Source organism: Chiroxiphia lanceolata, chromosome 6 (assembly GCF_009829145.1).
Source record: "Chiroxiphia lanceolata isolate bChiLan1 chromosome 6, bChiLan1.pri, whole genome shotgun sequence".
Taxonomy (NCBI): Eukaryota; Metazoa; Chordata; class Aves; order Passeriformes; family Pipridae; genus Chiroxiphia; species Chiroxiphia lanceolata.
In genome coordinates, this window is record NC_045642.1 from 18,751,655 (window position 1) to 18,779,139 (window position 27,485).

General features: G+C 50.7%; 3 protein-coding genes across 9 annotated transcripts in view; 2 read left to right on the forward strand and 1 right to left on the reverse strand.

The window, feature by feature from the left end:
• Nucleotides 1-11,279, forward strand: part of SLC25A22 (solute carrier family 25 member 22) — a 50,471-nt gene extending 39,192 nt beyond the window's left edge. For both annotated transcript variants that reach the window (XM_032692358.1, XM_032692359.1), the window contains exons 6-10: nt 6,252-6,370; nt 8,038-8,209; nt 8,524-8,678; nt 9,531-9,606; nt 10,477-11,279. In XM_032692358.1, the coding sequence (XP_032548249.1) occupies nt 6,252-6,370; nt 8,038-8,209; nt 8,524-8,678; nt 9,531-9,606; nt 10,477-10,630 (676 nt within the window). In that variant the 3' untranslated portion in view covers nt 10,631-11,279. The remainder of the gene's footprint in view (nt 1-6,251; nt 6,371-8,037; nt 8,210-8,523; nt 8,679-9,530; nt 9,607-10,476) is intronic.
• Nucleotides 11,280-14,894: 3,615 nt separating this feature from the next.
• Nucleotides 14,895-18,750, forward strand: IRF7 (interferon regulatory factor 7). 3 transcript variants are annotated; one of them, XM_032692355.1, is made up of 11 exons: nt 14,895-15,061; nt 15,140-15,302; nt 15,577-15,739; nt 15,820-15,902; nt 16,082-16,127; nt 16,237-16,341; nt 16,430-16,612; nt 16,769-16,894; nt 17,030-17,416; nt 17,595-17,713; nt 18,388-18,750. In XM_032692355.1, exons 1-11 carry the CDS (start codon nt 15,039-15,041, stop codon nt 18,532-18,534), a joined length of 1,545 nt encoding a protein of 514 aa, XP_032548246.1. In that variant the 5' UTR covers nt 14,895-15,038; the 3' UTR covers nt 18,535-18,750. The 3 variants fall into 3 exon arrangements, with proteins under 3 accessions (XP_032548246.1, XP_032548247.1, XP_032548248.1); XM_032692356.1 differs by lacking the exon at nt 16,769-16,894; XM_032692357.1 differs by lacking the exons at nt 15,820-15,902; nt 16,082-16,127.
• On the reverse strand, nt 18,747-27,318 carry LOC116789034 (malignant fibrous histiocytoma-amplified sequence 1 homolog). Of its 4 annotated transcripts, none has more exons than XM_032692354.1 (10): nt 25,372-26,557; nt 24,474-24,765; nt 23,904-24,090; nt 22,685-22,875; nt 22,094-22,581; nt 20,720-20,877; nt 20,044-20,203; nt 19,518-19,588; nt 19,310-19,416; nt 18,747-19,106 (listed from the first exon to the last, which is right to left on the reverse strand). In XM_032692354.1, the coding sequence occupies exons 1-10, from the start codon at nt 26,301-26,303 to the stop codon at nt 19,089-19,091; spliced, it is 2,604 nt and encodes an 867-aa protein (XP_032548245.1). In that variant the 5' UTR covers nt 26,304-26,557; the 3' UTR covers nt 18,747-19,088. The 4 variants fall into 4 exon arrangements, with proteins under 4 accessions (XP_032548245.1, XP_032548243.1, XP_032548244.1 ...); XM_032692352.1 differs by lacking the exon at nt 18,747-19,106 and adding an exon at nt 27,264-27,318 and having other exon boundaries at nt 19,232-19,416; nt 25,372-26,251; XM_032692353.1 differs by lacking the exon at nt 18,747-19,106 and adding an exon at nt 27,182-27,275 and having other exon boundaries at nt 19,232-19,416; nt 25,372-26,251.
• Between the last annotated feature and the right edge of the window lie 167 nt (nt 27,319-27,485).

The following is a 27,485-nucleotide window of genomic DNA, read 5'->3' on the forward strand; positions in this document are numbered from 1 at the left end:
CAGGCAGTGCATGTACCTTGCCTTTGGCAGTTCACGTGGTCTTTTCCCATGTGTAGCACATGCAGCAAATAGGAGTGATTGCAAGGGGCTGTTTTATTGAGTCACAAAGCTGTGTGACCCCAAGGGCTTGCCTTGCTCTTGCAAGCTGTTTGCAGTCTGCAGGTTTCTCCCTTTGGATGTTTCTGTCCCAAAGGATGCTCTGGTGCTTTCTGACTCAAAGCTGCAAAAGTCTTCTAGACTTCTACTAATTTGATATTGAATGCTTTTGTTGCTAAGTATCTAGCACTTGTATTGCTTGAAGTATGTTGCGTGAGTTGATGATCCTTTTCTAATAAAATGTGCATGTTCTATCAGTTATTTTCTAATTAAAATATGTGCTATTAAAATACACCTCCATATGCAAGTGGAAGAAGCATGTGTGGACCAGACACAGTGTGGCAAGTCCAGCATGACTCTAAGTACTCTCAAGTTACAAAATGACTTCCAGTGTATATGGATTTATTTATTTTTATCCTTTGAAAAACGTAGTGTTGAAATTGCTTTTAAACTGCTAGGATAAAAAAGTGGCATAAAGCCTATTTTTGAAAGGCCAGACTGAAAACAGCACCTGTGATGTAGGAAGCTCCTGGCTACACATTGCTGGAAGAATATTTTGGAGATGTTGTTATTGCAGGTTTTGTGCTAGACTCCCTTTTCCCTAGCTGTGTTCTTGGATTCTGCTGGACATAGAGTATTGGGACAGCAGATCCTCGTGTGGGACCTCCTGCCCTTGTTGATGCATCTATCTCCTTGTGTCTGGAGATGTCTGTTCCTGCAGCTCTCTCCACCCTGGGACTAGCTCAGTGCTTTTCCCCTCCCTTTGGTGCAGAAAGGTTGTGTGCTCACAGGCCGAGGGACTTGATTTCCCCTTCTTTGCCAGTTTCTATTTCGATGTCATTATGAGAGCCTACAGCTACAGCTTCTTGTTTCATGAGGAAACAAAACTGAGTTGATCCTCCCAAGCTGACCTGGTCATTTAGGAACAAGGGAGGACAGAGTGAGTTGTGTGAGTGCCTAGGACACACTTGCTATGCCAGGGAGGAAAGGAGGGAAACCAAGATACTGAAAAACCCGAAGGGCACCCCATAACCATGACTGAGAGAGGCAATAAGGGTCAAACGTTTTTCTGTGATAATTTTGACCTAAGAGCCTCAACAGTTCCCAGGGGAAGAAGAAGAAAAGGTGACCCACAGGAGAGTCTTCAGGCAGGTCCTTGTGGCACTGTAGGGAAGAGTCCCCCTGTGTCTGGGGAAGGCAGGATGTGTGAGAGAGGGGAAACTTCTAGTCTTCAGGCTGCTGGAAACAGGTGGGATTTTTTTTTTCCTGTGGCTCTCTGAAGCTGGATGTGTTGAGAGACTCATAATCTCACAGCTACTGTTAAAATAGTAGTGGCTTCACTGTCTTGAGCACAAGACATGAGAAGAGGGCTAAGTGAAGCACTTGAGTGTGAGACTCTTGGGTATGAAGCTGAGGAAGCAATTTAGATCGGTAGTACACCAGCTTTTGAAGTACTTCACTGATTTTTGGGTGGCCAGTGTGTGAGGCCTCTTTGATGTAAGTAGTGCCTATGTTTTATGTCCTCTTTGAATCTGGGTGTTAAACACTTCATAAAAAATCAGTCTCTTTAAAGTGTCCTACAAGGTTTCATGTTTATCTCCGAAGTGTTGAGTGCCAGACAGCTGTTTCGTTTGGCATGTGTTTGCCAAGTTTTGTTCATTTTTCAGGTTCTTGGTGAAATATTCTGCCTTGGCTACAGTAACAAGTGTTTCATGCCTTCTTACATAAAGCAATTTGTTGCTCATAAAAACTCTTTAGTGTCCCTGGATGAGTTTCGTGTTGCTCTTCTCTAAGATGTGTTATTCCCTTACTTCTGTCCTCTTTAGTCTTGACCTTTATTTTGTTTGCTGTTCTGAAGCAAAGGCTGGCAATCTGCTGTCTTAGCAGCTCGGATCCCTCGGAAGACCAGCATGACTGAGTTAATTCTGCCTTTGCTGATGCCAGCAAATTTTCTTCCTTTTTGCTTCCCCCTGCCTTGTGTCTTTGCTCAGGGATGAGAAATAGCCAACTGTAATTCTGAGACAAGCAAGGCACTTTTCCTTCAGTCCTATGCAGGTGTGGAGACTGAAGCTTCTTCTCCATTGCCTTCCCAGCTGATACGTCTTCCCAGGACTCTTTCCTTCAGCTGCTCTTCTTTCAGACTCTTCTAAAATACTCAGACCATCTCTTCTGTGGCGCCTGTTTAAGTATCCATTGCATGACCTGGTTGATCCTTGAGCTGTAGAATGCTCACAGACAGGCTGTAAAGTGGGGCTCTTGACTTAGAAAGGAGGGATGCTGCTGCTAGTCCTGGTGCTGAGCTGCTGAATCACCCTGCACACACTGTGCTTTGGTCTTTCTCTGCCCTTGTGGGCCAAGGCAGCCTCTCCTGCAGTTATCCATTGGATGCTCAGACATTTCTTTAATGTAGGTGACCCTCATCCAACTCACTGAGACTTGTAGGTGAGGGAGAAAGAGACAGTTAAGAACTGATAATCTCCTTGTGCCTATTCCGGGATAGCTGTTTGGGGAGGGCTCTTTTATTTAGCATACAGAGACTTGGGGAATTACAGTGGGTTGAAGCTGTTGACATCAAAGGTCAGCCAAAAAGTAAATGCACTTTTAACTGTTAATCTGGAAGGAACTAGACATGGGCTGTTTAATCACAGAATGCACCCAGGAGAGGAGCACTGCCTTGTCACCATTCCAAGCACATGTCTTGGGACAAAATGAGGGCTGTGTTCAACATGCCCAGTCGTGTTACCCTGTTCCATTGTTCACTTCCACAGACATTCATATTGGAAAAAACCACTTGGGATCTCCTGCCAGGGCAAACCTGATGCAGGCAGAGAGTCAGCCTTCTCTTGACTTAGTTCAAACACGCAACCCAGAACCCCTGCACATATCTGGAATAATGACTACCAGAGCAACATTTTATCTGGCAATGCTACTTTGAGGTGTATCTGCCCCACATCAGTGCTTCATTTTGCTTGTCCGAGGTATTTTTGAGCTGGCATTAGAAGTGAGAGGGAGCTTGTAATGGGAACTTCCTTGCTTTTACATTTCCCAGCATCATAGCTCCAGCTTTCTGAAGTGTGGTTGCAGCGGCTTGTTGTTCCCCCTTGGAAGATCGGGGGTGGGTTAAAGGGAATGACTGGTATTTTGTGAGCGTGTCCCCAAGGCGTTGTGGCAGACAGGGTGCCCTCCCTTTGAAGGATGACTCCTGTGTGTTGGTCCCCTAATCCATATGAAATACCCACTATTTAAATTGTTTGAAAGAAACTGACTCTGTCTGGTTTGAAACTCTTTGGGAACATTCTACAGTCTGTTGGGCTGGCAGACCAGAAGCAGAAGTTATTTCATGAGTGAGAAAAGTGATTTCCAACCTAAGGACACTAACCTCTTGGGTAGGAAATGAAAATAGATGGCTTTGTATGGATGTTTCCTTAGGTCAGAGATTTTGTGTCCGGAAATCTTATCGTCCTGATTCCAGAATGACTCTTTCTAGTCCCTGCCCAAGCATTGTAAACTTGCATATGGTCAAGATTTTTCAGAAACTTGAAAAAAATACTACTCTGCTCCCATGTGACATCAATATACCAATGCTGTCAGAGACCTAACTTTGGACTGATGTGTTGCTCTGGAAAAGTCCTCCATAAACCTCTAGTTTTGACTTTATTTTTCAGCTCTAGTTTGAAACTCTTAATTTAGATCAAGCGTGAATCTCCTCCCCTTCCCATCTGTCATTGTTGATTTGTCACAAATTACTTGTATGTCAGTTAAAAAAGTGGAATGGCTGATTTCTGCCAGTGCAGAATTTGGGGCTATTATGTGTATTGTATATTTAACACCCTCTTGCTGTGATAAAAGATGATTTCTGCATTTGTAGGACCAGATCTTTGCTGATGTTGCAACTTTTGAAGTTAGTTGAGATGTGCCAGTTTTTAAACCACCGAGGATAAGGCCTGTGGTGCCTTAAATATTTAAACCCCTTTATTGTCTAGACATGAACCGTTTTCAAACTCCTTTTATGTGTAGACTGGTGAGGTTTTGCAAAGGGAATTTGACCCCCTGTATGGCAAATTTTAAACCTCCCGTCAAAAGATTTGCTTATCTTAGGCTATATTTTTCTTGGACTCTCCCCAGTTCCCAGAATATGCCAACTAAAAGCTGAAAGGCATTGTTCTAGGTGCTTTTGATATACCTGTTTGACATCTCTAAAATAAACCCACATGTATAATCCTTCTCTGGGTCACACTGGCATAGCTCCATGGAGTTCAATCAAGCCAGGCTGACTTTTCTTGGCTGGGATAATGGTCCACAGATGAACAAGTAGGCCAAGTCTTCCCAATCTTTTGAACTGGGTATCAAAGCAGTCACCCTGGATGAAAGCCAGAAGAAATGTAGTCCAGGGATGCTCCAGGGCTCTTGCTAAAGTGGGAGATCCTCTGCTGTGCTGTAGAGGGAGACTGACAGCCAGCCCCTTTGAGTGGTTTGCTTCCTCCCGTGGCCGTGCTAGGGACTGCAGCCTTGCTGCCGACTGCATTGAGCCATGCAGAGACTGCTTCTGTGCTTCAGGCTGACCAAAAGGCACAAGTTGGCCACCTCCAGGTGGCAGTAGCAGTGGGGACCCCTAGATTGGCACACCCTAGTACCTCTGTGCCTCCAGGAAAGCTTGCTGTGCACACTTCAGCACCCATGTGGGTAACTGTGGGAGGGATTGTTCTTTACAGCTTCTCATCTATGGGGGAATTTGGAAAGGAGAGATTGTGAATATTTCTCTGTTCAGCCTCATAGGAGAGCTCTATATTTAGTTGCTGGTAATCTCTGTTGTGGCTCTGTGCCTCTAATCCCCTGCTCTGATATCCTCCCTGGAGAAGATGAGAGGTGGAGAAATTGGCCCAGCTGACGTGGTGGCCCAGCAGGATTACAGCACATCTGCCCTCCCTTTCCTGTAGGGTTGGCACTGAAGCTGCTTTGCTGGCCCACTGCACCATGTTGTGCTCTCTGTGTGTGCATGTGAAACCCCTGGCACGGGAGTGTGCCTTGGTTTTGCAAGGGAATAGGGCATATCATTGTGGGACTGCTTTTGCCATTGTGTGGGGACTAGCCCTGAGCAGGTTAAGATGAGATATTGCTGCAGGAGCAGGGCTGTGGGAGGCAAAAATAGTACTTGCATTTAAAACAGAAAAAAGATGAGGCTGTTTCCCTTTGGCTGTGTGATTTATATATGCCTCTTTTTTTCCCCTTTTTAGAGAAGAGACTGTCAGATGTACTTTTTAATCAAGTCAGTGTTTTCTGGTGCCAAGGTGTGAGGTTTTTTACAGGGCAAAACCACATCAGTTTCTGAAAATTGAGACTTCATGAGCTTTTGCATCCTGAGTTCCTCTTTTTAGTCTTAGCTGGGCTATTTCATGGCTTTGGAACGCAGGGAACAATGAAATGCTGCATTTTGTTAGGCAAGAACATGCCACTGATAATCCCTGCTCTGTAGTGCAGACGACGTACAAAGTTGCAGTGATGGGGGTCCATCCCACCCCTTGTCTCTCAGGAAGTTTAGTGCGAAGGCTACTTTTACAGTTTTGGAAAGGCTAGTGAGATGAAGCAGCTCGTACCCACAGAGGAGCTGCCTCCCTGATTCATGTTTGCTGTTTATTTATTTTGCTTTTCTTGGAGAACTCCAAAGCAGTAAGTGTAATGTTTTCCCCCCTTGCTCCTTGCTCTGTGGTCTCTGTTTGTTGACAGTGTTTAAAGGACTAGGCTGGCAGAAGGAAAGCTGCTTATCAGCCTTAATGCTCAGGTCCTCTGGTGCCCTCTGAAATTGATACCCTTTCTGAAAGCTGTGCCCTGTCCAGGGGCAACATCGTGCTGTAAGGGAGCTGAAGCACTCTGTCTGTGAATGGAGAGGGTTGTGTGCTCCCATCTGGGGCTGTTCTGACTGAGCTTGTGGCTTTCTCTGAATGTTCTGTTTCCAGGACCAAAGGAGTCTATTCTCCAGGTCTGGTGATGCCAGCAGAGATGCCAAGCCTGGGCTGTGCTGAATTGTCAAGCCAAGCCCTGTCTCCTGGGCTGCCTTTCCTGTAACCTCCAGGGTCAGAGATGTGCCCCGAGCCTTGTACCAGCTGCCCCAGTGTTACTCCAGGCCACCTCCTCTGACCACTCTTTTCTTTGAGCAGGAAAAAACTGACACTGATGAAGGAGATGCTGGCGGGCTGCGGCGCAGGTACCTGCCAGGTGATTGTCACCACTCCCATGGAGATGCTCAAAATCCAGCTGCAGGATGCAGGACGTATTGGTATGTGGACTTTTCTTCCCTGTGCACTGAGCAGGGAGGGGAGAAAGGGCTGGGACTGGGTTGTCAAGGTGGAGGTGAGAGAATGAGTGGAGAAAACCTTTTTCCTTCCCCCTGCTCTCCCATGTCAGAGATATCTCAGACTGTAGCAGAAGTTTCTCCTCTTCTTCCCAGCTTCCTTCCCCCCCCCCACTTCTCTCAGCTGGCTTTGCAGAGGCCCTTGCAGTTAAAAAGGTGATGGTTTTTTTGCTCAAAGCAATAGGCTTGGCAATTGAAACAGCAGATGCTACTGGTGGATGGAGAGAGACAGGAGAGATGACTGGGTGGTCATCTTGTGAGTGATTGAAACTCGTTAGATACTGTGCAACCAAGAAGGGATTAGCATCTTCCAGTGCCTTTCCCCTATGGTGCTTCCTCTATCTCCATGTTTTCTGATGTCTGTTCTTTCTCTCTTCTACTCCCTGTAGCACCTCCCTAACAGCTTCCCAAGGGGATGTGCTCTTTCCAAATGACTTGTCTCCCCTTGTACTCTGTCTTCTTTTCTTCCTGACAAAAACAGCAGTTGTCTCAGTTGAAACAGTAAATAAAATTCTCCCAGTGCACTGGATTTGAACGAGGTTTGGGGTCAGGCTCTCGGGACTGTGGGCAGGAGCTGGCAGACAGAGGCAGGAGGGAATGTGAGCCTCTTGGCTGAAACAATGTGGAGTGTTTCTGGTGAGAATGCAGACCAGTCTGGCACAGAGACTCTAGGGGAAAGAGTTGATTGCTTTTGCCTTAGTCTCTTCCAGAGGTCAGCCTGGGCGATGGCCTCATCCCCAGGAGCCCTGCATGACACTGTTAGAATCCGTGTTTGTGGCTCTTCCTGGAAAATGGGCCAATTTGCCCTTTAATCTCTCATTGGATGTGGCGTTCCTGAATAATCGCAGATTTACTTTTTCTTTCCTCTCTTCACTGTTTTTAATGCAGACCTTATCCTCTTTGTGCGTATTATTTTAAAATGTTTGAAGGAATTAAGCCATGGTTTGAGGGTTCAGGAGAGGTTTTTGCTGCTGTGAAACAGCCTGTTCTCTGTGTGGCAGGAGAGCTGTGGTGTCCCGGTGGCAGCCAGAGGATTGCCTACAGGTTGATGTGTTCTCCATCTTCTGGCCAAAGGGCAGAATTGCATCAGTTGGGAAAGTGGGAGAAACCAGGTTGTCTTTATAAATCTGGCTGAGAAACTCCCCGGGTTAATGATTGCTTTCAAGGGAAGGAAACAAAGAACAGAACTGTTGAACTACTCTCATTTATGAACATCTTTGCTTTGTCGTACAGGCAGCTCAGGGACACAGCTGGAAGCAGGGACTGGCACCTGCCTACTCATAGCAGCTCCTGTCCTCTGCACTGCAGGGATTGTGTGTGACAGGCTGCTCCTGCTCAGGCAAACCATTTGGTGGGAAAGTGCAGTGAGCATTGCTGTAGTGTGGCAGCACCAGATGCCATACTGGGACAGGCTGAGAGAGATGGGCAGACTGGGAGCAAAAGCTTGCAGGGCACCTGGCTGGCCTTCTATGGCCTCCATGCATATTTTGTCGCACCTGGAGATCTGCCTCTTCCTCCTTGTCCCGTGGCACCAGGCAGCAAGAGATGCTGCTGAGCAACTTGCAGAACTGTGGTTGTGCTCTTCTCCCCAGCGGCACAGAAGAAGCTGATGGCAGCACAGGCCCAACTCTCCTCTTCCCCTGCGGCGGGGGCAGCCGAGCCGGTGGTGGAGACGCGCACCACAGCGACACAGATAACGAGGGAGCTGCTGCGGAGCAAGGGCATCGCGGGACTCTACAAGGGCCTGGGAGCCACACTGCTAAGGTAGGGTGGACAAAACGATGGTCCTCCGCATGTGCTGGGGTCTTCAGTTTGAGTGCTGAAAAAAAGAGGGAGCCCATTGATTCTGCAGGTCTGCATGCCTCCCGTGGGCCTGTTGTCCTTTGTGCAGTCACCCCTCTGAGTTTCCCCTCCTGTCTGCATTGCAGTCGCAGAGCTGGGATGTCTGCATTGCACTCAGGGCTGTGCTGCCAATGTGTGATGCTTGCATCCCCTCCATTGCTCACTTTCTTGGTGTCCTTCTCTGAGTTGGCTCATCCTTGTACTTCTTTCTTCCCTTTTCTCCCACCCCACTGCAGGGATGTCCCATTCTCCATTGTTTACTTCCCGCTGTTTGCAAACCTGAACAAGCTGGGCCAGAAAGACCCCAGTGTCAAGGCTCCATTCTACGTGTCCTTCCTCTCTGGATGTGTGGCTGGCAGTACGGCTGCAGTGGCTGTCAATCCTTGTGATGGTGAGTCCTGAGCAGCCTGTGGTGGTGGCCTGGTGCCAAGTGACAGGAGTCAGAGGTCCAGAGTGGACTAGGTGAGGAGGAGGGTGACTGCCAGCCTCTTCACAGTATGAGGGCACAGGGAGGCACAGGAGGGGACCTCTGCTGTCTGAGCTGCCACCAACTCAAATGGTGTGACTTCAGCTGAGCTGCAGTTTTGGCCACAGCTTGCACAGAGGTTTGCAGTACTCACTAGGTATGTCAGAAAGAGGGTGTCATTCATTTCAGTCATTCTTCACAGGAATGGCTGCAGACAAGCCCCTGAAAAGCCACATTTCCATGTGGAGTGATAATATGCAGACCACTTACATACATATGGTCATGGAGAAACAGAGAAAGCCTCAAATCTGTGGCCTTTTCTCCTGCCTCACAGCATCTGCCTTAAATACCACCTCGGCTTCTCTCCTGTGAAAAACACCAGGAAGTAACTCCTCTCTCTCCAACATTGCACACGCTCCAAGGTGTGAAAGAATGTAAAAACAGAATTGTATATTTTAGATACTTCTTCCAGAAGGAGCCGAGCATTTGAAAAGGAGTTCCCACTTTGTAGAGAGATATCAGAATTTGGAAGTGTTTAAAGCTTAAGTCAGCCTTTGAAACCTGTATCACAGTGAGGGGAGAGGCTGGGTTTTGGGTGGCTGTGTGGGTTTTTTATCTGTTTATGAAGGGATGGGTTTTCCCCGTTCTTGCTGATAAATATACGAAAGCGGTCTGTGTTCTTGGTAATCTCATTTTGACAGTGTTTCAAAGACATTACTGTTGGGCTGGCCCTTGCCTGCTACGCTCCTAGTGCTCACCAGTGTCTCTTCTCCCCAGTGATCAAAACACGGCTGCAGTCCTTGCAGAGGGGAGTGAATGAGGACACCTACTCGGGAATCCTGGACTGCACCAAGTAAGACTCCTCGTGAAGGAGGGCACCACATCAGGTGTATGGCATCTGCTGCTGCCTGCTGCCAGGCAGGCAGTGCAGCTTTTAGACCCAACCAGCAGCTTCTGTTCCAGGTTCCCTCTGAAGCTGTGCTTTTATTAATCTGTCTATCTCTTTGCATAGATAGACATAGATATATATCCATATATATATATAGTTATGTAAAAGAGAACTTCTCCCCATATTGAGCAAGATAAATATAGCATTTATATTTAAATACTTATGTCCAAACCCCAGGAGTCATAACAGTGAGATTTTATTTCTGCAAGGCAAGGCAATGCTGTGGTTGTCTCTCCCGAGGCCCCATTGTGTGAGAATCCTACAGTATTAAGTCTTGTATCCCTCCTGGGACTGCTCTGCACAGTGTCTGCAGGAGTGCTGCCGGAGTGGGCTGTCCCCAGCTGCATCCTGTGCCAAACTGTGGTCTGGCTGCTTCAAAACATGAAAGGACTTTTTCTGCTTCTGTATTTCTGTCATGGCCAGAATCTCTTGCCGTCTGGCTGTGTCCCATGCTTAGGGTGGAGCTGGCCCCACTTTGGTACGGGGGGACCTCTTGATGTAAGCTTGGAGTGGGTCATCTTAGCTGTACTTCCAGACACAGACAGATGCTCCTGCTTCTGGGTCAGATGTAGGGATGGGGCATGTTTCTGCATGGCCATTTGCAGAACATGTGGGGGATGACGGATGATCTGCTGTGGGGGCGGTGCCAGCTGACAGTGCTCGCCTGGATTTAGTCTTTGGAGGGAGATAGAAAGCCAGGGCATGGCCAGAGGCTCTCCTGGCATGGTGGAGGAGTGAGGTGGACACTTACCTGTCTCTGCTGTTTCTCCCCAGGAAGATCTGGCAGAAGGAAGGGCCCACAGCCTTCTTCAAAGGGGCATACTGCCGAGCCCTGGTCATTGCTCCTCTCTTCGGCATTGCACAAGTTGTCTACTTCATTGGCATCGCGGAGTTCCTGTTGGACATGCTCCCCAAGCCCCGGGCCTAGCCCTGGCATGCTGGTGTGCCCTCCCGCCCTCTGCAGCGCTGAATTCATCCCCGTGTTCACCATCCATGTCCATTGATGTCAGAGCAACAGCACAAAGGGTTCGCGCAGGGATGCCGAAGGGATGTGGTCTCCAGATGAGCAAACATGGGGAGGGAGAGAGTCCCTTCTCTGTCTTGGTCTGGAACCTGCTCCCTCCTGCTCCTTCCACGGACAATAGTTAATTATTCATCTCTCTTTTTTTTTTTTTAATTTCCCTTTCTTTTTTTTTAATTGTCATTCTTAAGGACACTGGTAAGCACAGACTGGGCTTGCAGACCCAGAAGTCTCCTCTCAGCCTTGGGGAGAAAGAGAGAGGGGAAAGAAATAACTTGAACCCTCATCCACCACAGATTCCCTCTTTCTTCCTGGAGCTGCCAGCTATCTGAGGAGGAGCTGGAGGGGCAGCTGTGTCCCCTCAGCACCTCCTTGGCTCTGCTGACCTTGGGTCAAGAGCGGGCACTGCACAAAGGGGGCTTATCTTATTGCTGCTGGAGGCACAGTGTGGGGGGTGCTGGATCTGGCAAGTTCCTTGGCCTGGAAACCTTCACTCCTCCCTTCTCCCTTTTTAAAAACAAGTTGGACTTAAATGAATGCTGATTGTTAATATTGATTTTGTAATTATTTTTGTTTTAAAGCAAAAGGGATATCCCTCCTAACTAGGTGTCACAGGCACATTCTGGTGAGGTGCAGAGATAAGATGTCTGCTCTGTAGGGAACATGTCTGTGGGATCACATAAATGTCCAAAGGTGCTTCCCTGCTTTGCTACAGGCAGGGAAGGGAGAGGAATTTGGGATCAAGTTATTTTCATTTGGGGGTGTTTTCTGGGTGGGTTTTTGGGCGGGCCGGGGTGTGTTTGGTTTTGGTGTTTTGGAGGGGGCTTTTATTTGTTTGTTCTTGGTTTGTTTTGGGTTTTTTTTAATGTGGGGTTGTGGGGAGGGAAAACCAAACAAGAAACCACTTACATTCCTTCAACCTGCCCACCCCCAGGGTGATAAAGTGGTGGCTGCAGGTGTAGAGTAGCTGATCTAATTTTTTTCCAGCCTGTCCCCAGGTGTGGGAAGGGAGGCACCTACTCCATTTCTGTGGTGCCCAAACTCAGGGAGCCGCACTAGAAATGCTGCTCCTGTGTGCTCACCTTGCAAGGTGAAAACACAAGGCCTGGTTGTGTTTTGATGTTTAACTTGGGTGTGTTTGGAGTCAGCCAGTGTAGAGGAGGTGGAAGGTTCCCGCACCCTGATCCAGGAGCTGTTTGCAGGTGCATTACCTGCAGGGTGAGTCCTCTGCATCACAAAAAACTCGTCATGCCATTGGCTTCTGGGGTGGTGATCACTGTTGGGTGCCAGAGGCCAAATCCACACCTACAACTCGCTCTGTCAAAGGGACACTGCCCCAGCTAATATCACTTGTCAGAGGACTTCCTCGTTCAGTACTCTTTTGGGCTATGTAATTAATTCTAGTTTAAATGACCTTAAGTGTGAGACCTTCCAACCCAGTGTGATCTTCTCCGTTATTTATTCCATTTGGTGCAATCCACCCAACTTTGGTGTTGAAATTAAACTGGTTGAATTCACTTTTCATTCCTTCTTTTTGCTTTGTTCTCCAGGCGCTTGCTTGGTGTTTGTGTTTCAAATGTGTTTTAAATTAATTTAAAAAAATCCCTGTTTTTAATGTTTAAAAGGAAACCACCTCTGTTTGAATGTTCTCGGGTTAGGTTTTTGTAAAACCTGTATGTTGAGGGCCTTCTTCCGTGATGAATCCTTTTTCTCTTCAAGAAAGTTGTTCTGTGGCTGATTTGTTACTTGTCACTATGCATATATGAATAATTTTCTTTATTTTTCTTAATGACTTCTCCATGTATCTGGGAAGGAATCTGTGCAAAGATGATGATAGTTGTCTCTTCTGTGTGTGGTGCTGTGATGCTGCTCTTGCTCTGGATTTTCCTTGGGTGGAATTAAAAGAGAAAGATTTATTTTATTTTTTTTTTTAAGGTGCCCCATTCCTTGCTGCTTTGTGATTTACAAGGAGGGTCCTCAAAAGAGACTTTGCCAATAAAATTAGTGGGGTTTCAGCCTGCCCTCCTGCCTGCAAGGATTGTCCTCTGAAGCAGGGTGACTTGTGGCTTCAGGGGTGTGTATGGGGTGCAGGTTTGGATTGTGGGGTTAAGTTTGGAGGAAAATTTGGTGCAGTGAAGGGCTGAGGTTCAGGGAAAGCTCTCCTTGTCCTTTGGGATGCTTTTGGAAACCTCTTTGTAAAACTGACTCTTCCTTCTCAAATCATCAGCTCTTCTTCCACTATGTTGGAGCTAGTGACCCTAATGGGGCTGATTTTTAGCTTCCTGGACATGTCCCTGAGTCAGCAGGAACTGGGGAGGTGGCAGGGGATAGTGACCATGGCTGCACAGGAGCTCCCCGGGCAGGCAGGGTCCTGCTTGCAAAAAAAAAAAAAAAAGAGTTTAAAATGGGAGAATTCTCATCAACCTAATTAATCATCTATTAACTGAAACCTGTTGGTATTGATTGCAATAATGAGGAATAAAAGTAAATAAACACACCTCTGCTCCCTTCCCTGCAGGTGCCACTTGTCCCTGGGGCAGCAGCTGTCAGCCAGCGAGGGGTCAACTCCTTGTGTGCCCTTGCTGGTCCCTCTGGCATCTCTCCACCCACCCCAGGCCCTTCCCAGTCGTACCTTGTCCATGTCAGCCCTGTCCCTTGCTCCCACCCTGCCCCTGGCTGCCATGGCTCCTGTTTGTTTGGGTTTCATGGTGTTCACTGCCCTTAAACACATTTTGCTGGAGCTGCTGTACTTGAACCCTGTCTTGGGTTCAGGTGCGTGAGTCAGTTTTGGCTGGTGGAATTCCCTGGAACGCAACAAGGAAGTTTCCTAAAACCCTGGGGAGACATTCCTATGAAGCAAATGGAAAATTCTGGCAACTGATAGGAGAATTCCTGGAAAGCAAAGGGAAACCATCCTAGAAAGTTAAATATTCTGGAAAACAAATGGGAAATTTTCTGCAAGACAATGTAGGAATTTTCTTGAGAGCAGTAGGGGGAAGTCCTTGAAAGCAAAGGGAGAAATACTCTGGGAATTTGTAGAAAGCAATGGGGGGACTTTCTATAGGGGGGATAGTGTAGAGAGACAGGGAGAGAAATTCTAGAAAGCAAGGAGGAAATTTCCTCGAATACCTGGAAAATTCCTGAAAAGTAACTAATATTTCCTGGAGGGGAAATTTCTGAGAAAGTGAAGGAGAAATTGGTGGAAAGCAAAAGGGAAATTCCGGGGAGAGGAAAAATGATATTACTTCAGAAATAATTTTTTGCTTCCCAGGGAGTAAGTCTCATGGGGGAATTTCCTAGGAAAGCACTGGAGATCCTCTAAGCAGAGGGGGAAATCCTGGAAAGCAATGGAGGACTCTAGAGAGCAACAAGGACATTTCCCAGGAAACAAGGAAGAAATAGCCTTCAAAGTTACTGGGAAATTTCATGGGAAACAGTGGGGTTTTTTTTAGGAAGGAAGCTGAAGATTTCCTGGAAAACAAAAAGCAACGTTCTGGAAAAACATATAGGAGCGCCTAGTAAGCAGCAGGGAGAAGTTCCTGGAAAGAAGAGGAAATTTCCTCAAAAGCAGCACAGTGGGAAAAGAGGCAGCAGCAACTCCGTGTTTCCACCCCACTGACCCCCCACTCTGGTCCTTGGGTAATGAACTCGAAAAACATCTCAGGGGATTTGAGTGGTTTTTACTGCTTCCCGCAGAGCTCCAGGGGGCTCAGGGAAGAGCCGGAAAGGCGCTGGGGCTGTCCCTGACCTGCCTCCTGTCCTGGGTATGGATGAGCTGTTTCGCCTCTGCTTCAGTGTCGAGCGTTGCCCTCCGGGCCTTGGCCTTTAATTGCATTTTATTTCTTGACAGCCTTAGCTGCAGCCGAGGCAGCCCGGGAGAAGAAGGGTTAAAACAACGGAAAATCGCCCGGGGATTCCCAGCCCTGTGTCCGGGCGCGCCCCGGGAAGCCCCGGCGGGAGCGGGTGCGGCTGAGCCCCAGGGCTCTGTTTGCCCCAAGCTCACGTTTTAAGTCCGGTTTATTTATTTTAAATATGATTAGTTTGGGGAGGGGGTTGCGCGGGGCTGCGCAGCAGCATCTCCGGGGGCGGAGTCGGGCTGGAGCATCCCCCGGGCACCCCCGGGAGCGGCGGGACACACACGCACACTCTCCCACATACCCCCCCCCTCGGGAGCGGCGGCACTTTCACTTTCGGAAGGGACACGTGATTTCCAGGAAAACGGGAGTAGGCGGATAAAGGACCGGGCTGGAAGCGGCCGCCCCCCGCACCGAGGTCGCCGCCCGTCCCGTCGCAGCAGCTCGGCGGAGCCCGCACTATGGCAGCGCCGGAGAACGAGGGGTAAGCGGCGCCCCAGCACCCCCGGGCCGCCGTCCCCGGGTGGCCCCGGTTCCCCCGGTGACGGTCCCCTGCCCGCAGGGAGGCCCAGAGGCTGCGTTTCGTCCCGTGGCTCCTGAACGCCATCAACAGCGGGAACTACCGCGGGCTGCGCTGGCTCGACCAAGAGCGCACCACCTTCCGCGTCCCCTGGAAGCACAACGCCAGGAAGGACATCACCAGCAGCGACCTGGAGGTCTTCAAGGTAGGTGGGATTGAGGTCACCAGCAGGAACCTCACGGTCTTCAAGGTGAGCGGGATGGGGTTGATATGCAGTGCTCTTTCCAGGTCTTCAGGGTGGCGGGGTTGGAGTGACCACGCCTTCAAGGTGGGTGGGATAGGGTGGTGACCAGCAGCGAGGTGAGGTCTTCAAGGTGGGTGGGATGTAGGAACTGGGAAGGCAGGGGAAGAGCAGTCATCCCTGAAACCTCCATGCTCATGGAGACAGAGGCCCCACGCTCACCTCCTTGCACCCACAGGCCTGGGCAAAGGTGGGTGGGCGGTATGAGGAGTCATCTGAGGACCCGGTCAAGTGGAAGACCAACTTCCGCTGTGCCCTGAGCAGCACCGGCATGTTCAAACGGCTGAAGGACAATTCCAAGTGTGGTGAAGACCCACACATGGTCTTCACCATTAACCAAGGTAGGTCTGCCCCCAGAGGGGGTTATGTTGGGTGGGGTGGGCGATCTCAGGACACCCCATTCCTGATGATCTCCTTTCAGCCACCCTTCAGCACAGCACGGAGGGGGATTTCAGCAGCCCTGATCCTGCGGTGGACCAGCAGCCGGCACAACAGCAGCTGCAGGTAGCTGGGTGGGCACAGCAGGCTAGTGGGGTCCCCACTGCCACTGCTCAGGCATTGCACCTCTATGGCCTTGCGCTGCTCACAAGCTGCAGCCCAGCTTCTGGCCAAAATGCAGGTCAGGGGGAGACTGTGAGCTCCTCATCCACAGCAGAAAGATCCCATCCTGCTTTCCTTCACAGGTGGAGCTTCATCCCCAAGACATGGCCCCAGAAATTGCTCTCCCAGGTAAATGTTAGTCCCACAATCATTTTTTTTTGGAGGAGGCACCCCGCTAGGCTCAGGTGGGGCTGATTTTGCAGTTGTGAGACATCCCACCTGCTGTGCTCCCCCCTAGGCAGCACCGACCCCACACAGCCCATGTCACTGGAGAAGCTGCTGCAGCAGTGTGACATCTCCCCCCGTGATGCTGTCTGCATGACCCCGTCCTGGGTGCCCGCAGGTGAGACCAGCCCTGGTCACAGGATGCAGAGCGGGTGGCTCCATGGGTGGGTGATGCCATCACCTCCCCATTGGTGATTTCCTTGCAGGGGACACCCTCCACCTGGACGTCCTGCTCCAGCCTCCCCAGGACAGCCTGCTCCAGCCTTATGCCAACCCCAGCCAGAACAACTGCTTCCCTCCCACGGCATTTCAGCAGTGGGTGCCCACAGTGGAGCAGCCCGCTTTGGGCACCTGCACCCCCCTGGACTTCATGCCACCAGAGGAGCTAGGTGGGTGCTGTGGGGCAGGATCCAGCCCTGGGCATGGGAATGCCATAGTGGGGTGGGAAGAGGCCAGGGTGCTGCCACTTGCACCCCATGTCAAAGCAACCCCCATCCTGCTGCATCCCGAATCCCCATGCCGATGCTGCTCATGTCCTGCTGCAGGAACCGTGCCACTGCCATGTCACCTGACAGAGGGCATGGTCCCCATGCAGTCACCAGGGGAGGCGATGTTTTTGGTCCCCACCGCCAGCCTTGTGCCACAGCCACAGCAGCTGGTGGATGACACAGGTGAGGGTTATTAATTATTAGTAGTTATAAAATTATTATACTTATTAATAGTAAATAATGCTGGGGGGGTTTCACTTTGGAGAGGGAGAACATTTCTGTTTGGAGGATGCGGCTGCTGATCACTGCCTGGTGCAGGTGACTTCGTCTCTAACCTGGACGTCACCATCTACTACCGGGGAAAGGAGTTCCATCGGGAGATCGTGCAGGGCAGGCACTGCCTGCTGACGTACCAGCCCCTCGGTGGCTCACCAGCAGTGGCTCAGGGTCCCTGGCGCGTGGTGCACTTCCCCAGCCCCGCCAACATGGCCGATAGAAAGCAGTGGCGTATCACCGAGGAGCTGCTGGGCAAGGTGGGGCTGCATCTGGAGCAACGTGCCTACAAGGTCTTTGCCACCCGCCGGGAGAAGTGCAAGGTATTCTGGGCCCTGTCCCAACAGCTTGAGGGTGTCGAGGACCCCCCATCCAACCTTCTCTGCCGGGACCAGGAAACCCCTATTTTTGACTTCAGTGAGTTTAGCACAGGTGGGTAGGGGTGTCACATTGTTCCCCATGTGTTGTTTCATCTTCATCCTGGTTTTGGGGCTCATGGGAACCAGGGGCTGGGGGCTCACGGGAAACAGGATGTTACAAGCATCCGAATCTTCCTAGTCCTTCTGTTCCCCAGGCTCACCCCAAAACTGATCCCTGTCTTCTCTTGCAGAGCTAAGGGACTTCCGCAACGGCCAAAGGCGGCGGTCCCCTGACTTCACCATCTACCTCTGCTTTGGTCAGGCCTTCTCCAAGGCCAAGCCTAAGGAGGCCAAGCTCATCCTGGTCAAGGTGAAGGAGCCAACAACCACTGCTGCCCAGGGAAGGGGAGAGACTCATGAGGGCCAGGGGAGCTGGGACTCTGGGTGTCTGAGGAGGGGGACCCTCGAGGTCTGTGGGAGAAGGAGGATCTGGGTGCCTGAGGAGGGACCCTTGGAGGCTGGGGCAGATGGGTTTCTGGGTGCTCATGGATGGGGACTCTTACATGATGGATGGGGGATGGAGGTTTCTCAGGGTCTGGGGAGGGGGACCCTCAGGGGCCAGGGGAGGTGAGTGCCTGGGTGCCCAAGGAGGGAGACCCTCTGTGGGTAGTGGAGATGGGGATCTGGGAGCCCTTGGCATTTGAGGCAGATGGATATCTCGATAGTCCTTGTGGGGCTGAGAGAGATAGGGGAACTGAGTGACAGGGGACTGGGGGGGCTGGGTGACCGGGGAGGGAACCCTTGTGGACCAGGGGAAACATGGGGCAGCGGTGGACCTGAGTCAGAAGACACTCGGGGTCTGGGCAGGATGCTGTGGAAGGCAGCCCAGGGATGGGAACCTCGGGGTGGGGGAGACAAAGAATGCCCCAGACACCTCCTCCCTCCACTCCAGGAAGACAGGGCTATGCAGGGTGCTGCAGCCACATCAGGCTGTTGCAGGCACATCAGGCAGCTGCCCATAACCCTGACATTTTTCTTCTGCAGTTGGTGCCCAAGTTCTGCGAGTACTGCTATGAGAAGGTGCTGCAGGAGGGAGCCTCATCCCTCGACAGCCACACCATCAGCCTGCAGCTCTCAGACTCCTTCAGTCTCTACGATCTCATTGAGCAGTACACCATGCAGCTGGACTGACCCCCACCCACCACATGGTCCCTGGGACAGGTAGCAGGACCACTGGGCACTGTGGAAACTGGCACCCCCAACTCAGGGACAGCTTCACTGACCAATCCCAGAACTCACATGTTTCTTTTCCCCTCAGTCAACTGCTAACGTGTTTTTGTGGGTTATGATCATTTACAGATTTATTTTCTTAATTTTTCCAAGTTTAAATATATGTACAGAAAAGTAGTTCCCTCTTGCTGGTGTTACCTGGATGTCTGCCCCTACTATAGGTCTGAAACACCCCCTGTACACCCCAAAACCATGGGGGTCCAGCCTTCTCTCAGCAAAGTCCCTGCTGGCAGCAGCAGGCTCATATCAGAGCCCTTGTCAGCACCTTCTTCCTCTAAAGTTTTAGTGAGTGAGGTGACTTCCCACACATGAAGGGATGCATTTATCGATTCATTTATTTCCATGCGTTAAGACTGCAAACATGACTTTGACTTGCAAGCAGAGATTGTTGAGGACAGCTTGGCTTTGGCTAAACAAAAGTAATTCTTCAGCAAGTGCCTCCCCACTGGCTAGAATTATTCACTGGAGATGTTCTGGAAAAATAAGGCAGTAACTGCAACACAAAGCACTCAGACCTGAGCTCGGAGGCACAGAGGTGGTGCTATCTCAGGGAGGAGTGTGGAAAGCAGAGCGCTGCCTGAAGATGGGGTGTCCCCTCATTTCAGGAGCGAGGGGAGAGAACCAACCTGGCTATCACCATTGGTCCCTGGGCAAGGGGAGGTGGCAGTGTCCTTACCTGCCTAGTGACCTGGATGCTGCTGGGCCCAAAGGTGGTGGTCCCATAGCTTGTCACGTAATAGTGAGCAGGAGGCTGTGCTGGGGGCTTCTCCAGTTGACTGGGCACTGTGGGAATAGGACACCCTCAGCACCTCAGCTCCGTGAAACCATCAGCCCTCTTTCCCTTGAGAGCTGTTGCAGCACAAACTCGGGACCTTTGGGCTCACCTTTGGGCAGAAGCAGCTCTGTGCCAAAACGGTGTCCACACGTCCCACATGTTTTAACATCTTCCCTTGTCCTGTGGAGGGAAAAGCCACAAAAAGAAGGAGCAGGAGCTGCCTCAGCAGTCCCCATGGAAGATGATGCCAAGACAATGGAAGAGGCTTGCTTTTCCCACCCTGACCTGAGGTCCCACCATTGGTGGGACACCTGCTGCCCTCCCAGGGGCCTGAGCACCTTCAGCTCTTCATGAAACAGGGGACATGTGGCCATGTGTTCAGAGTGAATATTATGTGCCTGAGTCCAGAGTCTCAGCTTCTTCACCCTTCTTTCCATGATCGACTTTCCCACACCAGTAAGTGCTAACAAGATGTGGGGCATGAGCTGCTGCCGTCAAGAAGAGGGCAAAGTAGTGCCCATCAAGTTTCATGACTAATTTTGTGTGGCCTCTAGCAGCTGACCAGCCCCACCAGCATTGCAGTAGCGGTCACCCAGGTCCTGCCCTTGGCTTGGAGTGGCACTGCGTGTACGTACATGGCACTTGTGCCATCCATGTCTGGCCAGATGAACTCCGCGGGACAGCCCACTGTTCGGCAGGGAGTCTTCACACACACGTGCAGCCCCGGCCACTCCTCAGCAAGCTTCTGGATGATGAGCACAACTGCCACGAGGAAGTCCCAGGCAAACTGAAAACCTTCCAGGCAAAAGGAGAATGTCTCACTTGCTTACAGTCCCCAGCCTCAGGAGATGCTGTGGTGATGCACCCATCGCTTCCAGCCCGCCACACCACAGCAAGAACAGTTGGACCAGCTCCAGATCCCAAATTAACCAAGACCCATACCCTTCATACAACAGCCTTCTAATGATATGTTAGAAACGTTCCTCTACTCAGATGGCCCTTCTGCTTTTCACTTGAAGACTCAGCCTGAGACTACTCTGCTGGGGCCTTTATGGGGAAGGATGACACATTTGCTCCATGAGAAGACTGAAAACTTGACTTTCCACTTCCATGTGATACTTTAGAGGAGTCCTGAACAGAATTGGATGGATAAAGGGGAAATTTTTAACTGAACTGCTGGTGGGCCCTGGCCGGACTAGGACATGTGGCAGAGGCTTCTTGGGACACTGCCCAGAGGGCTGGAGGTGGCAGAGGGGGAGCTAAGGAGAAACATAGGGTTGGGAGTCATGAAATATGAATCAGGAATCTTACCTGTCCTTTCTGCTGGCTTTCTGCACCGGAGCTCCAGGTAGCTGTAGGCCCTCTGGTTATTCTCTTTGATCAGCAGAGGTTTGCCATTGCATACAAGCAGGCAGGTCACCTTGGCCACCCAGTGTGTGGAGTAGAAGGAGCAAGCTTTCACCAGGAACCTGTGAGGAGATTCCCCATGGCTTTCACCAGCCTCCTCCTAGCTTATCCCTTGCACCAGGAGAAAGCATGGCACCAGGTGAACTTGAAAATATGAACCCAATTTCAGTAAAAACAGAGGCGGACACCAAATGAGGACTCTCCCCTACCAAAAGCTCAAGCAGCAGTAGCAGCTTCTTAAGCCAAGAGATGATTCCAGAGTTGGCCATCTGTCCTGGTTTTGTCTGGGATGAAGTTAAGTTTCTTTCTAGTAGCTGGTGCAGCACTGTCCTTTGGATTTAGGATGAGAATGATGGGGATAACACACCAATGTTTTAGTTGCTGCTGAGCAGGGCTTACACCAAGTCAAGGACTTTCCAGGTTCTCATGCGGCCCTGCCAGCAAGGAGGCTGGGGGTGCACAAGAAGCTGGGAGGGGACACAGCCAGGACAGCTGACCCCAAATGTCCAAAGGGATATCCCATACCATATGGCATCATGCTCAGCATATAAACGTGGGGGAAAGCTGGCTGGGAAACCATTGCTTGGAATAGGCTAGGCATTGTTTGGTTGGTGCTGATCAATTGTTTTTCCTTTGCATCACTTGTTCTTCTTGGGTTTTACTTCTCTGTTTTTTGGTTTCCTTTTAATTACAATATTATTATAGTTATTACTGTTACTATTATAATTTTTCTCAACTATTAAACTGTCTTTATCTCAACCCATGAGTTTTCTCACGTTTACTCTTCCGATTCTCTCCCCCATCCCACCAGGGGGAAGTGAGCGAGTGGCTCTGTGGTGCTTGGTTTCCAGTTGGGGTTACACCACACCACCACACCACCATCAGGTAAAACTCTGGAAACAAGTCCACAAGGCCAGGAGATGTTCCAAAAATTGGTACAGTCTCATGACACGTAGAAACTGGAACATCCTCAGGTGGGACTGGGAGACCTCTGAATACCTGGACAGGCACAGACTAGCCAAACACCACTCCAGATGAAGGGTGAATCAGGAGTGTGGCCCTTGCTCACATCCAGACAGTGAACATTGCAATGGTTCATCCAGGACTCCACATGTGCATGGCAGAGCTGAGAAGCCACCCTGATATCTTGACTCCCAGCCTCATGGCTCAGCAGATACAAGTCTCAACAGCCAAGGGCTGGCTGACAGTCATACTGGCACTGCACCGAGCAAACCCCGAATCACACAACCTCATCAAGGGCTGGAAACCACTGCTTACCTCTGGAAGAAGCTCTCAGGTATTTCAGGTGAGAAGTAGGCACGGATGTGGAGGTCCTCGGGGTGATCTCCTCCCCACACCTCAGAGACTTCTTCTGTTTGGTTCAGATAGGTTGGGAACAAGTACCAGGACTCGCCTTGGCTCCGTGTTGTCTCCCATGGCTTCCCAGGCACAAACTCACTGGCCTGTGGGTTGAGCGCTTCCATATGCCTCACCTCCAGGCAGAGCTCAAAGTGCTCCAGAAGGCTGAAGAGCTTCCCTCTCCCTCTCTGAGGCCCGTTTCCCATGATTTCCTCAAAGACATCCCACATCCCTTCCGAACAGAGCTGGTGCTTCACCAAAGCACGCACAGCCTGGTGGCACAGCATTGCCTTTGACTTGAAGGTCCACACCCAGTTGGCCCTGTCTCTGATGGTGGCGTGTTCCCCAATCAGTGTCTCCACAGAGATGCTCTCGAGTTGCTGGACTAGGCGATACCTCACAAGGAGCTGGATGGGAAGAGAAGAAGTGACGAGGTGGCAATGAGAGCAGCCCGGCAAAGCTGCAGAGCTTGAGCCCTGCAGAGTAGATGATCCTGATGACCATGCTCACCTTGAACATAGTTATTAGGAAGGTAGGCTGGAGAAAAACAGTGCTTTCCAGTTGCTTGATTTCCTCGTACCACACGACAAGCCCGATGCGGTGGAGGTACCGCAATATGTCCTGGAGAAGCTCTCTGCCCAGGTTGGCCAGGTGCTTGTGCTGGGAGAGTTTGCTGAGCAGGTACTGGAGGTCCATCATGCCTAGAGAGAGATGCAGGAGTTCAGCATGCATCTATTGGACACAGCATTCCAAGGCAGATGCTTTAGAGAGCCAACAAACGCCAGCAGCACCCCATATCACCCACGCCATCCCTGAGGAAGCAGCTGGGATTGGAGCAATGCTCAGTGGCTGTGGCCCAAAATGCTTTGCCTATCCTCAGCTGTCCCACTGCCACCCTGCAGCTACCATGGTCTTGCCTTGACTCAGCAGTGGCAACAGCCAGGACTTACTGGCACATCTGAAAAATGAGGCCAATACTAATTTCTGTCATTGTTTGAGAAAGCAGGTTTGTTTCCAGCCAGAAAACCTCAGATTGCCAGTTAAACCTCAGATTGTCATCCAGTCATGCAGAGAGACAGGCAACAAAACCTGGCTTATCTCCACAAAAGAAAAGCATTTGCTCCTCATTCTCTAATCCTACAGTGGCCAGGGGAGCCAGAAATGACACAGGGTGCTGGTGCTGTTTATACCTGCTTTAGGTACATAAGCAAGGAGCTGGGACTGCCTGCTAGTCCTGCTAAGTGACAAGAGACATAGAGAAGGGTCTAGGGAGGGGCAGGGGCCATTAAATAAAGTTAGCAGGATGTAGATTTGGAAACTACGTAGAAACATTAAAGCTATGGAGTTCCTTCCTGCAAGATTTTTTAATTGCTTATACAGTGAAAAGGGGAGAAAGAACAATGTTACTGGAAAGAAACAAACTGGACAACATGGCCAGCTAGCAGAACCTCCTGGTGAAGACACAACTGTTTTTCTCCCATGCTTTTCCCTAGGCACCTGCCTGGGGTGAGGGGGGTGGGGCAGATGCTTGTAGTGACAGAGCTGGGCAGCAGCAACTAATGCTCAGCAATAACGCTGCAAGGTCTTCTGCAGCAGTCCCACTGCCACACAAGCAGGGCCAGAAGGTGCAGCAAGCACCGGAGACCCCATTCCCGATTCAGGAAAGCTCTGGAGAGAGCCTGTCCCAGGCACAGGACAGCAGGTCCTCCCAGGAAGACGTGGCACTCACCATGGTCTGCCATCTCCTCGCTCTGTGCGATATCCACAATGGCAGCTTCCACCTGCCTGTAAACAGGTGGCAGCACTCGGACCACCTCGGGGAAGAGCTCCTCATTCTTCACATGCTCCAAAATAGTGGCCTCCAGCTTTTTGATATCACAGTGATCCGTGCAGTTGACAGCAACTAAGCTTAAGATCTGGAAAAGAGAAAGCACATAGCTGCCAAAAGCACATCCAGAGGAGTCTTTTAGTTTGTGAGGTAAAGGAAGGACCTAATGCCAAGGAGGTCACACCTTTGTTCTGCAGCAGTTCCTGGAAAATCACCTGGTGATGGTAAATGACCCTCACACTCCTCCTCAGGCACTTGCTACAAGCCACAGGAGGAGACGCCCATCACCTAGCAGGGACAAGGACCTAGCAGGTCACAGCCAGGGGTTACCACATCCACCCCAGCCCAGAGAGCAGCTGCAGTAGGGGCTTGATGCATTAGCACCAGGTCACTATTGCCAGTAGCACACTGGGCTGCCAGAGACAACAGGTGACCACAGACAGCCAGAAAACAGGATAATCTCAGCCCTACTGTTAATGTGCAGCTCTCCATCTCTTTCAGCCTCTCCCACTGGTCTACGTAAAGCTTGGGCTCCTCGCTGCCCTCCAGGTTGTTGATGCAGTGAGTGAGGTTGCTTTTTCTCTCTGCCAGCATGGCTGTGATCTTGGCCATGATGTCCTGCCTCTTCTCCTCAATCTCCTCCTCCTGGCAGCAGTCCACATGGGTTCCCACAGGAAGCACCACTGAGTTTGGCACTCGCATGGACAGGTTGTTGATCCAGAAACCAACGAGCTCCTTGAAAGCGTTGTCATTAGTTTGGTACCTGGGGAAGGAGAGAAAGAAAATCACAAATTCATGTCTCACTCTCTGGATCTCCAGACAACTTCTACCAGTGCAGGTCTGACCATGCACCCTGTGCTGTCCCAGGAGTTCACCAGAGAAGAGATCAGACTTCAGAAGCTGACATGGGCTGTATCCAAGCTCATCCTTCAGTTTTCCATCCTTAAGCTAAGCCAGTTAAAGCTATGGGGTGTAGAGTCCACCCCTGCTGTGGATGGGAAATTTTTGTGCTGTACAGGGACAAAACCCAAGGGTGATGCTCCCTTCACATTCAGGGAACACTGCAGGATATAGAGGCATTGTAAAGGTATTTCCAAGGCAGGGTTCAATTGTCACAGAAGTTAGTGCTTACTCAATCCCTCTAAACAGAAGCTTTTGGCAAGGTGATGACAGACCTAGTGGCTTAATTAAAAGATTGATCTGCAAAAAGGGGGAGGGAGGAGAACTAGCTACTCCAATGGTGAGAAGACCAGGCCTCAAGGTCCAATGGAAATGGTGTGAATTTGTGCAACTTGTGCAGGGGAAAGTTTCCCTAGTTCCGTTTTTCCTCCCCTGCCTCACCTGGAATCCAAACCAGTTGAGCACTTACATGTGAAGATTAATGACGAGGATGACAAGCGCCTGTGGGGTGATGAACACGTGGTGAGTCATGTAGTACTCCAGCTGGCCGGCAAAGTCCCAGAAGAGAAATGTGAAGTCCTCGATCTGGAACTCACTGATCTCTATCCCAACTGTTCGCTCTTCCTTGGGCACCAGTTTGGACTGCCCTTGCTTCAGGCTTTTGCAGATGGTGGACTTCCCCGCCAGTGAAGCCCCCAGGAACATGGTCTTGACCCTTTTGTCTTCCTGCCCCAATCCGTGTTGAAGCTGGATGAAGTAATTCCGTATCTGCTGAATGCCACCAGCGCACACTTCACTGGGTGGCTCCCGGAGGGGGTTCCCATTGGCCTTAAACATTTTCAGGTATTGCCTCTGAAAGAGCTCCTTGGGGAGCTGGCGAAGGGCATTATTCTGCACATGGAGCTCCTGTAAATGTGCCAACTGCAGGACAGGCAGTGGGAAGGTCCGGAAAAGGTTGTTGGAGATGTTGAGGTATTGGAGGCTGCCTCGACAAGCTGCCAGGTCCCTGGGGAGGGCACAGAGACGGTTGTTGTTCAGTCGCAAGTGTTTAAGCCTGGGGAGATGGGAGAAAATCCCCTCTGGGATGACCCTGATTTGGTTCTGATTCAGCTCAAGCCTCTCTAAACAGACGAGGCTCTGGATTTCATTGGGAAAGTCCACAATCTCATTTTTGGACAGTATCAGCTTCTTCAGTTTGCAAAGCTTAGAAATGCCGGTGACTGTCCTGAGCTTGTTCCTGTCGACGTCAAGGCTCTCCAGCATGGGGTTGCTCAGGACTGCTGGAGGCAGCACACGCAGCCTCTGGGTGGAGAGAGACACTTCACGCAATCCATCCTCCTGCTCCTGACCTGGACACATGGGACAGGGAAGGTGGTTAAGAGATACAGTTGCAGACCACATGAGTTGCAGACCACATTTTCCCTTGAGCTCTGCACAACTTTGGGATCATTTTAGCCAGCAAGGAAAAGCAGTGGAGCTGGTTTAACAGTGCAACCACAGTTGCTGCATGAACAGCTCCTGAAGAGAGGAACTGCAGCCAAGGTACAAGGATCCTGGCTGGGGCTAAGACACAACAAGAAAGTTCCCATCAGATGTTGACCTGTACACCAAGCATCACCTTAACAGATCTGCTCTCATGCTTTGAGCACTGCAAGAGCTCCAGCCACAGATGCATCTACCCCCAAACTGGCAGTTTGCTCATCCCAGTAGCAGGTTGGCAGGGCAGAGCTGACGTCAGGAAGACAGCTGCTCTCCAAGTAATTCACCCAGCCTACCCTCAGCTCTTGACCACAGCTAGGGAGAAGTGTTAAAGCCAGGGCTAGTGAGTTCAGGCACTTCCTCTATCACATCCTCTTCCCTTGCCCCACTCCAGATGCAGATGATGCTGTGATTCCCTGCAGAGGTGCTTACAGCCCCGGAGACTGGGGGAATAATGCAGGTGACAATAGGATTCCCCAAAGGACAAGGCACACAGGCAGGGACTCAGTGATGGCTGAGAACATCCCCAAACAGAGCATGTTTGGAGTGGAGAGATTTGCAGGCAAGGAGAATGCCAGCAGGAGGCAGGATGGGGATCACTCGATACCAGAACAATGCATGGTTAGATTTGCTTTCCTCTCCCTTGTTTCACTTCCTCACCACGTGACACCAACCATGGCATCCCCTTGTGCAACACACCCTGCTCAGGACTGACTCATCATCATTTCTCGGCATCCACTTGAACACACAACCTGCTACAAGCCCAGCAAGAAGGCAAGCTTTCACCCTCTCCCAAACACCCGGTCTCTCCATCAGGGATAAGCCAAAGGACTCTCCCCCCACTCTGAACCAGAGCAGTGAAGAGTCGAGGCAGCTACTCACAGGCTCCGGGCTGGGCCATGGCCCGGCAGCAGCGCCAGCTGGATCCTCCAGGGCCTTCCCCCTTTCGTTTCCTCCCCTTGTTTCACTCCCCGCCTCCCCAGGCTCTGTCTGGGAACCCCACCCTCCCTTTCTCCATCCAACCTCAGAGCAGCTCTCAACAACCTGAACGCTCTGGCCAGATAGCAGGGCCAGGGCTGTGTCCCAAAAGCAGTTCTGGAGGCC